At 40.4% G+C, this 10,912-nt stretch overlaps 2 protein-coding genes across 4 annotated transcripts in view; one reads left to right on the top strand and one right to left on the bottom strand.

Moving 5' to 3' along the window:
- The window catches only part of LOC105027450 (zinc finger protein OZF-like), a 541,343-nt gene that overhangs the window by 227,849 nt on the left and 302,582 nt on the right, over positions 1 to 10,912 (bottom strand). The gene's annotated exons all lie outside the window — the stretch shown is intronic.
- LOC105027451 (zinc finger protein OZF-like) lies at positions 2,256 to 8,496 on the top strand. Its single transcript, XM_010899559.3, has 3 exons — positions 2,256 to 2,359; positions 6,102 to 6,309; positions 6,773 to 8,496. Exons 1-3 carry the CDS (start codon positions 2,357 to 2,359, stop codon positions 8,011 to 8,013), a joined length of 1,452 nt encoding a protein of 483 aa, XP_010897861.2. The 5' UTR covers positions 2,256 to 2,356; the 3' UTR covers positions 8,014 to 8,496.

The following is a 10,912-nucleotide window of genomic DNA, read 5'->3' as shown; positions in this document are numbered from 1 at the left end:
ATATATGGGGGAAACTGATGTACATGCACGGTAGAGGCGCAGCCTTTAATGGGTGTGATTTGATATCCATGTATGACACCCATGTATGGTTAATTACCCATGTATGGTCAACAGCCTGGGGGAAACAATGATGTACTGGTCAGTTTGGTTTGGACTTTGGTAGGAACATGTTTTTATAAATAATTTTTATAGTAGTAGGGACATATTATTTAGATACATTCTATTGTATCCTCGTGTGTTTTTTGTGTTTTATAGTGTAATTGAGAAAATGAAAATATTATTGGTTGTAATATTGATTTTGGCAAAAAACCCTTGGGTTACACCTAAGGGGACCCCACAGTTCTTGCCAGGTCCAATATCCTCTAAAGACTGAGGCCTCTAAGGGAATGACACCTGTGTTTAGCTGTCAAAGAGATCTTAGTCTCCGTTTGTGTTCCTTGTTGAAATTATGGTAAAATAATTTTCAGGTCTGCTATGAAGTGAAGAAATATAACAAGTCTTACATGAATGTTATTTTGGACTGTGAACATTAATTATTTTGAAATACATTTGGACAAAATTGAAATGTATTTATACATTTTGGAAATAAAACGTGAAATAAATTCTCATACCTGAAATTTATTTTGAATAAAGTTAAATGTATTCGACATATATTAATCTTACATTCTACCTGCATTTCGCATTGCAAAAATACATTTATATTCCGAATGGGTTCATTTGTAACTTCAATATAAGGGAGTATTCTTAGGGAAAACTGTTTCTTACTACAAATACAATGCCATGAACTATAAAATTAAATTGTGCTAGGTGCACCGCCAACAACTTTTTAAAAACATCAAATGAATCTTATGTTACATGAGAAAAAAATATATTGATCCATCTGTTTTGAGGCAAAGTGTGTGACGACTGCTGTATTTGAAATGTTTTTCTGCATTTTCTATAATCATTATCATCTGTAGAGTTACCTGGATGAATAGCTATGTACTGTAAGGCAAAACATATTTGTGCTACCTTTGCCTGGTCTTAATTATATATGGTCTTTTTTGTAAAAAAACAAAGTCCTTACCTCGATTTTCGTTTGCTGCCATTCTTATGCTAACACAAAACAATTTGAAGTACACAAATAGCTAAGGTTGAGTTGATGATAATAAATTGGTGTGATGATAATATCAAAACATTATCATAGACACCAAATCAGAACTAGAACCGCGTGGCTGTTGTTAAAATAAAACTATGCATTTTGAACTATATTATCCAGCAGGGTGAAATCATTTGATTTAAACGATTATCGTCGTTGGATATAATATTTTTTTGGAGGCCAAGTCAATACCTTGAACTCGTTGTGTTCTTCAAACCATTCCTGAACAATATTTGCATTTTGGCAGGGCGCATTATTATGCTGGGAATACTGTTGCCATGAAAGGGTGCACACGGTCTGCAACAATGCTTAGGGAGGTGGTACGTGTAAAAGTAACATCTGCATGAATGGCAGGACCCAAGGTTTCCCAGAAGGACATTGCCCAAAGCATCACACTGACTCCGCCGGCTTGCCTTCATCCCTTAGTGCATCCTGGTGCCATGTGTTCTCCAGGTAAGTGACACACGCACCCGGCCATCCACATGATGTAAAAGGAAACGTGATTCATCAAACAAGGCCCCCTTCTTCTGATGCTCACCTGCCCATTGTAGGTGCTTTCGGCAGTGGTCATGGGTCAGCATGGACACCCTGACTGGTCTGTGGCTACGCATCCCCATATGCACCAAAATGCAAGGCATTGTGTGTTCTGACACCTTTCTATCAGTACCAGCATTAACTTTTTTTGCAATTTGAGCTACAAAAGATTGTTGGTTGGATCAGACTACACAGGCCAGTCTTCGCTCCCCACGTGCATCAATGAGCCTTGGCCGACCCATGACCCTGTCGTTGGTTCACCGCTTTTCCTGCCTTGGACCACTTTTGATAGGTACTGACCGGGAACACCCCACAAGGGCTGCAGTTTTGCAGATGCTCGACCCAGTCATCTACTTCAGTGTCATAGCTATGGGATGAAAAGGAATGATTTATATTAGATTTAAGGAATAATGCTGTTTGATGTAGTATTTATGTATTTCGTTTCTATAGGGACACAAAAATAATGGGGGAGACTCAGACGTTCCTCCTTGTGTCTGGTCAACACTCCCGTCCAGTTGGTGGCGGTAATGCACAAGAAACGTTGGTTGCCAACTGTCATTAAATTAAAGAAGATGAAGCGGAATTCATTGTGATGGAGCTCGTTGTTAGTAGGCTAAGATTTGGTTACCGAACTTCGGTATAGGTTCATTTCCTGAAATACAAGCAAGAATCCAAGTAGCTGAAATGGTAAGTGATTAACAATTGGACTTTTCTATGTGTCTTTTTCAGTTCGACAGTGGCGTCGTTAGTCCTGGGCGTCCGGGGCTAAATACTCGGATCTCAGTTGACCAAAAAATGTAATAATTTATCTATTCATCTATAATTCCCATCGCGCATTTTGACAATGTAGACGTATAGGCCGCTAGCATGTACATCGTTACTTTTTGTCCGGGGGAATACCCTGACTGCAGTATGCAGTTCCGGGCCGGGCTCAATGTGGGCGGAGTCAAACGCTATTAACCCGACCCCTTCTCGTCTCCTTAAAGGTCACTCATGCTGAGGTTCACGAGGGTATCAACGAAAGCGAATCTTAATAGAAACTATCCTACATAGATATACATACAAATATAAACCTTGTTGCTTAAGCTTTCATTAAGTTTACTGATTAATTTAATAAAGAAACTGATAAAACCCACTAGTGCAAAATAAAGGTTACTTAGAGAAATTAGGAGAACCAAGGACATTGCAGGAGAGGGAGTGCGGTGATGTAACCACAACTAAAGAATCATTATAATGATAATTAATCTTCAATAATATTTATGAAATATGGTAGTAGTTGTATTATCTGTTAATTGGCTATAATATTATTGAAAAACTACACTATGAGAGACTTTTTCCACTCGTTACACACAAATTTTAATATAAGCATCTTGTCCCAGCTGCTGTCTTGGATCTTAGATATGAAGCAGAGTGGGTTATAAGGGATGATCCAGTGCGTAACCAGTTTAGAGACGTACTTTACACAGCTGCAACTGTCCTTCGCTGGATACAAACAGAGAGGTGGTTGCAGCCGTAAAGAAGTACAGAAATGATAAGAAATGCATCATGCACCGTTACATCATCCTGAAGCCACAGACCCTGGTCAAACTCGTCTTTCTATGTGTTTTCCAAGTCACGATAGACAGACATTTACCAAAACGTCAATTTTAGATTTTCATTTGTACAGGCAAAATATGTAATGTACACTCACCTAAAGGATTATTAAGAACACCTGTTCAATTTCTCATTAATGCAATTATCTAATCAACCAATCACATGGCAGTTGCTTCAATGCATTTAGGGGTGTGGTCCTGGTCAAGACAATCTCCTGAACTCCAAACTGAATGTCAGAATGGGAAAGAAAGGTGATTTAAGCAATTTTGAGCGTGGCATGGTTGTTGGTGCCAGACGGGCCGGTCTGATTATTTCACAATCTGCTCAGTTACTGGGATTTTCACACACAACCATTTCTAGGGTTTACAAAGAATGGTGTGAAAAGGGAAAAACATCCTGTATGTGGCAGTCCTGTGGGCGAAAATGCCTTGTTGATGCTAGAGGTCAGGAGAATGGGCCGACTGATTCAAACTGATAGAAGAGCAACTTTGACTGAAATAACCACTCGTTATAACCGAGGTATGCAGCAAAGCATTTGCGATGCCCAATTTGGCGTAAACAGAATGAGAACATGGATCCATCATGCCTTGTTACCACTGTGCAGGCTGGTGGTGTTGGTGTAATGGTGTGGGGGATGTTTTGTTGGCACACTTTAGGCCCCTTAGTGCCAATTGGGCATCGTTTAAATGCCACGGCCTACCTGAGCATTGTTTCTGACCATGTCCATCCCTTTATGACCACCATGTACACATCCTCTAATGGCTAATTCCAGCATGATAATCAACTGCAAGATGCTATCCTATCAATATGGGCCAACATTTCTAAAGAATGCTTTCAGCACCTTGTTGAATCAATGCCACGTAGAATTAAGGCAGTTCTGAAGGCGAAAGGGTCAAACACAGTATTAGTATGGTGGTCCTAATAATTCTTTAGGTGAGTGTATACGCTAGTTAAATGCTGAGCACTTAATATTTAAAAGCATGCGATTTGCAATTTCATCTATGTATATGTGGTTCTGTAACAACAAAGCACAACAGTATAGACTGATTATGAACAAATAATAACGAAAACACACTGCCTTGGGAAGGTGAGCAGCATAGCCACTCCCTGGGCAGATACTCCCCATTACCAAGGTTGTCTTTGAGAAGAATCTTCTATGTTTGTATTGGCGTTCTGAAGCAGAGATGTCAGCTTCTCTGTTCTGGCACAATTCCGGTCCCATTTTCGCCCAGTAAAGACGCACCTGTTCATCAGTATTTTTTTGGCCCCAGAGACCCCGGTCAGTGCTTTTGAGGTCGTCATCCGACTCGTCCCGTCCTGATCCTGCCCACTTGTCTCCTCCATTGTGAACCCCTTCAGTTGGATCTACCCGTGCTGCCAGGTCCTCTTCTCCTGGTGAGACGGGTAACGGGCCTCTGGTCTGTCCATCTCCGGTTGGCTCTACGCTCATCCATTTCTCGTCCTCTTCAGCTTCTCCCGGTTACGTTAGCGGTCCTCCTGTCTGCTCGTAGTCCTCTCCCCTAATTTTCGCTGCACTGCTCGTTAACGAGCTCGCCTCTTCATTTTTAGCAGGTTTAAATAATCCTGTTAGCTATTAATGTGCTTAAACAATTCCTTCTCACTGTTTTCTTTTTGAGCACTGCTCTCAAAAAAAAAAGATCTTGACTTTTTCTGACATTTTGACCTAGCTACCCACAATTCTCACTAGCATTATACGGTACCATGACAACGGCCTAATGCTAACGTATGGTAATGTAGCGTCATTGGTCATGTCAAAATTGGATCAGTCAGCAGCCAGAATCATGAATATCATGTGATGGACAGAAAATTTGACACATTTCTAAACTATGTGATTTTTTATTGGCTCATGATAGGCCCCTCGTCTTCGTAGGCCCCTGGGCTTAAGCCCCGGTAAGGCCGTGCATTAAGGCAGCCCTGAACATGTGCCTTGCACAAATGTGAGTTTGTATGCAGTGTGTGACTGTCAAACCTCAGATGGACAAAAAAACGGTGGGTGGGGTCAAATGTGGGCGGAGTCAAAGTTTGACTCTTGATTGCAGGGTAACGCGCATATTTATTAGCTTCAGATCTGGAGTAATCAAAGCACTGCCTGTGAACATTTTTGACTCGACAGACAGACTCTGGACAAAGAGACTAATCTCTCTTTACAGGAGAGACACAATGCCTCTATTCACATGAGGAGCATCCAGTGTTTTGTCTGTGGAGATGCTGATGTCTTCCTCTCTGGCTTGTCAAAATAAGGATGTAATTTTTGGGTGTTTCACATGAGCTTGTTCAGACAACACTGTTACTGTGCTTTTGAGCTCCGCTTACATATTGTTTTTACTCGTCATCTATCAAAACGTCATGATTAGCAATTTTTGGTTTTTGCCTAGCTTGGTTTTTGTTATGCATGGAGGGGCCTTTGGTGTGGGGCCCGCCGCCTCAGGCTGTGTGATTGCCACCAGTGATTGCAATGCTATATTGGTCATCTACCACAACAATAGGTAGTTAGTCGCCCACTCCTTTAGTCAGGCTCTAGTGGACATGGCCTGTCAGCGAGTCAGAGACATTCACTCTTGTTGGCTCCTCTTACACGGTCCAGGAAAAAGGGAATTTAATTGGTGTGGAAAATCAGTTGTCGCTCGCCGAAGAAACAATAAATCATAATGGTGAAAAGTCTTTGCACTATACAATTATATAGCACACCTTATCTGTGACCTGGGTCTGTTGTTATGAACCTGTGATTATTTTTTTTTTCCTCGATTGTGTATTTTATCCCATCTAACATGTTCATCTGTCATGTATGGGTCTGATTGGGTCTTTATTTTATCAGATGGAGGACAAATCCAGCCTGCTGCTCTCCTTCCACACTGAACCCAAACAAGAGTCACTGGATTCTAAATGTTACAGTGGAGCTAAGTGTTCATTGGTGGATTCAGAGATGACATCAGTTAAGCTGGAACACTGCAGTCAAATACTGGGACTGAATGTACAAGTTGAAGAGCAGGAGGAGAAGAATTTTGAGGATTTAATTAGTCAAGGTAAGAACTGGTTTTATCAAGTGGGTTGTTAGGAATTACACATTTTTGATCCATGAACAAAATCATAAAACTGTGAAGTCAGGGCAGAACTCTTTATGAGAATAAACTGCTTGTTTTCAACATGTTCCAGGTTCAACAATTCGGCCAATGCAAATAACTTGATATTGAATACATAAACCCTCATGTCATGGAACTGTACCCACAGGGAAATGGGGCTCCTGGGTTGTGGTAGTCCCCCTGGTTGCCTCAGCAACCCCATTGAAATTGTATGGTGGGAAAAGTAATTGAGTTGATTGACATTGCCCTTCTGATCATTAAATCATGAAATAGATCATGGAATTATGGAAAACATCAGGATATTATCAAAGTGGAATTATAATAAATTTATTTATATACAGTATATTTATGTATATTTGTACGTGTATCACTGCACTAATGAACATTTCTGATATTAATTACACAGATGAGATTGCTGAAGTTGATACATTTACTACATCTGGAGAGAAACAACAAGAAGACTGCAAAGATGAGAAGCCTCCCCCCTGCACCCATTGTGGGAAATGTTTCCTAAATGAATCAGATTTAAAACGACACATTAACATATGTACAAGAGAGAAGCCTTTCTCCTGTTCAGTCTGTGTGAAGAGTTTCTCTCATTTATGTTACCTTAAAGCTCACCAGCGCAAACATACTGGAGAGAAGCCTTTCTCCTGTTCTGACTGTGGTAAGGGTTTCTCCATATTAGGTAACCTCAAAGTTCACCAACGCATTCACACTGGAGAGAAACCTTATTCCTGTTCTGACTGTGGGAAGAATTGTTCTCAGTTTGATGAGCTTAAAAGGCACCAGCGCATACACACTAAAGAGAAACCTTATTCCTGTTCTGACTGTGGGAAGGGTTTTTCTCAGTTAGCTAATCTTAACAGGCACCAGCACATACACACTGGAGATAAACCGTACTCCTGTTCTGAGTGTGGAAAAGGATTCATTACATCGTATGAACTTACTAGCCATAAGAGAGTGCACACAGGAGAGAAGCCATACTCCTGTTATGACTGCGGGAGGAGTTTTTCAAAATTATGTTATCTTAAAAAGCACCAGCACATACACACTAGAGAGAAACCTTATTGCTGTTCTGACTGCGGGAAGGGTTTTTCTCAGTTAGGTCAGCTTAAAAGGCACCATCACAAACACACTGGAGATAAACCATACTCCTGTTCTGACTGTGGGAAAGGTTTCATTACATCATCTGAACTTACTAGCCATAAGAGAGTGCACACTGGTGAGAAGCTTTACTCTTGTTCTGACTGCGGGAAGAGTTTTTCACAATTAGGTCACCTTAAAAAGCACCAGTACATACACACTAGAGAGAAACCTTATTGCTGTTCTGACTGCGGGAAGTGTTTTTCTCAGTTAGATAATCTCAAAAGGCACCAGCACAAACACACTGGGGATAAACCATACGCTTGTTCTGACTGTGGGAAAGATTTTATTACATCATCTGAACTTTCAAGCCATAAGAGAATGCACACAGGAGAGAAGCCTTACCTCTGTTCTGATTGTTGGAAGAGTTTCTCTTGGTTAAGTAGCCTTAAAATTCACATGCACACACACACTAAAGAGAAACCTTATTGCTGTTCTGACTGCGGGAAGACTTTTTCTCAGTTAGCTAAGCTTAAAAGACACCAGCGCTTACACATTTGAGATCAACTTCACTCCTGTTCTGACTGTGGAAAAGGTTTCATTACATCACCTGAACTTACTCGCCATAAGGGTGCACACAGCAGAGAAACCTTGATCTTGTTTGGTCTGTGGGAAGAGGAGTTCCAGTCATCCAGTTTCCTTCCAAATACACTACTCCAAAAAATTAAGGGATCACTTAATTCACACATCAGGTCTCGATGAAGTAAATATATTAAAGATCAAAATATTTACTGTGCTCCCGACAACATCTGGGCATGCTCCTGATGAGATGGTGCTGGATGATGTTGCCGGCAGCACAGCGTTCACGTCGTCTCCAGTCTTATGTCTTTCACGTACTCAGTGTGAACCTGTTCTTATCTGTTAAGGGTACCAACAGGGTACCAATGACGGACCAACCAATCTGGTGTTCTTTGGCGAATGCCAATCGAGCTGCATCGTGCTGGACTCTGAGCACAGGTCCCATTAGAGGACGTTGGGCCCTGATGCCACCCTCATGGAGTCGGTTTCTGACGGTTTGGTCAGAAACATGCACACAAGTAGCACACTGGAGGTCATTTTCTAGAGCTCTGCCAGTGCTCCTCCTGTTCCTCTTAGCACAGTAGAGCAGATTCTGGTCCCTGTCCTGCTCTCCTTGTGTAACGACCCGTCTCCTGGTATCTCCTCCATGCTCTTGAGGCTATACTGGGAGACACAGAAAACCTTCTTGCGATAGCATGTATGGATGTGCCATACTGGATGAGCTGGACTACCTGTGCAACCGGAATGGGCTGCAGGTACCGCCTCATGCTACCAGTAGTGACAAGGACACTAGCAAAACGAGAAGAATCAGTCAGGAATGATAAGGAGAGAGCAATTGTCTGTGACCACTACCTGCAAAACCCTTTCCTTCTTGGGGGTTGTCTTGCTGTTGCCTCTCCAGTTCTCTTGTCACTTTCATTTGCACAAAAACAGGTGACATTAATTCACAATCACGTATGCTTCCTAACTGGACAGATTGATATCAACTTTGTTTTATACTGTGATTATTATGTGTTCCCTTAATTTCTTTGAGCAGTTTATATCAATGGACAATAACATTCTGGACAATAACCATACCTGTGAATGTAGGAAGTGCTTTCCAACATGATCTCAACTGACTGTTCATCATAGAGTACTCACAACAGAACACTAAAATAACTAACATCCAGTCACTACCTGAGACATTATCCTAACGTTGTAGTTTCAAATAGAATAGAGAATGCTCGTACTCCTAATAAAAAAGTGTTATTTATCAAACAGTCCTACAACCATGTTTTTATTTACACATTGGACATTTTTGAAATAAAGGTGGAATACATTTTGATAACGGAAATGTTAATTGAATAAAGTTAAATGTATTCGACATATATTCATCTTATATCATACTTGCATTTCGCATTGCAAAACCACATTTATATTCCGAATGGGTTAATTTGTATCTTCAATATAAGGGAGCGTTCTTAGGGAAAACTGTTTCTTACTGCAAATACAATGCCATGAAATGAAATTGTGCTTGTTGCATCGCCAACAACTTCAAATTAATCAAATGAATCTTATGTTACATGAGAGAAAATACATTGATCCATCTGTTTTGAGGCACAGTGTGATGACTGCGATATTTCTAAATGATTCCTGTATTTTCTAGAATCATCTGCAGAGTTACCTAGGTGAATAGCTGTGTACTGTAAAGCTAAACATCTTTCTGCTACCTATGTGTCGTCTTTTTTGTCAAAAAGTCCATAAAGGTCCTTACCTTGGTTTTCATTTGCTGCCATTCTTTCTGCTGCTATTTATTCAACACGTTACACTAGCACCTACAGTAAGTTATGTCAGTCTAGAAATTTTTTTTAATTATTGGCTTCCATTATTGTATTTCTTCCTTTAGCATTGTCTCCAACAGACCTGTGGAATGACTTTGACCATGTTGGGTTATTGGGAAAATATATGGGTAATTTGGGGTGTTTTGACATGCAAGTAGCCATGGCTGGACATGAGCACTGAGACTGAGAAGTGGTATTTATCCTTGGTGATCTACTACTGGGGTGGCTGAAGTGGTCGTAAAAAGAGATTTTAATCTGCATATTCACATACTTAATTCCATTCAAAAGTACAAATGTAGGATTGTCTCTATGCTGATTGGATTATTGAGGCCCAGAAATCAGGAATTTTACAGAGGAGTATTCAGGACTGGGGATACTTGAATTTAGACAACGCAGTCATTTAATGTATTTTTGATTCTTATTTTCATTGATGTAATTCATTCATATATTGGAGTAGATCAGCAAGTGCTTCACAACATCGAGTAGTTTAACAACCCATCAGTGAGTCCTTTGAGAACCTTTTTCAACACTACTGTTGTTTGCTCCTTTGGGTTTAATGTCGGGTGTTTCTGTAAAAGCACTTTGTGACAACTGCTGTTGTAAAAAGGGCTTTATAAATAAATGTGATTGATTGAAATGCCCCTTACATGACAAATGAAGATTTGATTCGGCACTGTTCAAAGGTTTTTTGTCATTTGCAATTACAAGTTACGGCAATGAAATGCTTGGGTTTCCACTGAACTGCCTGATTGGTCATGGTTGGTTTGATTGTTCACCTGTTTGATCTGGCTGTTCAGTTCTTGTGTATCCTACCATCATCGGTGCCGTGCGAGATAATTTTCTCTAAAGCAGGTGAAATAATTATCAAAAGAAGAACTTGACTAAACCCTAGTACAGAGGAAAAAATATGGTTATTTTATAACTATAACAAAAATATCACCTAGTTACAAAAGCACTGCCCCTCCTTTCTGTCCAGTCATGAAAGCACTTTAGTCATGAAGGCTCAATTGCCAATTCAAATAACATAAAAAAAAGGATTGTACCACTTTTATTTATTTATT

The sequence above is a fragment of the Esox lucius genome, chromosome 20 (assembly GCF_011004845.1).
Source record: "Esox lucius isolate fEsoLuc1 chromosome 20, fEsoLuc1.pri, whole genome shotgun sequence".
NCBI lineage: Eukaryota > Metazoa > Chordata > Actinopteri > Esociformes > Esocidae > Esox > Esox lucius.
This window is presented reverse-complemented; position numbering and strand designations above follow the sequence as displayed.

What these genes read in the sequence shown, in the direction of transcription:
- LOC105027451 (XM_010899559.3), top strand. An exon ending in TGAGGATTTAATTAGTCAAG is followed by an intron (nt 6,310 to 6,772) that starts GTAAGAACTGGT and finishes TTAATTACACAG; the next exon opens with ATGAGATTGCTGAAGTTGAT.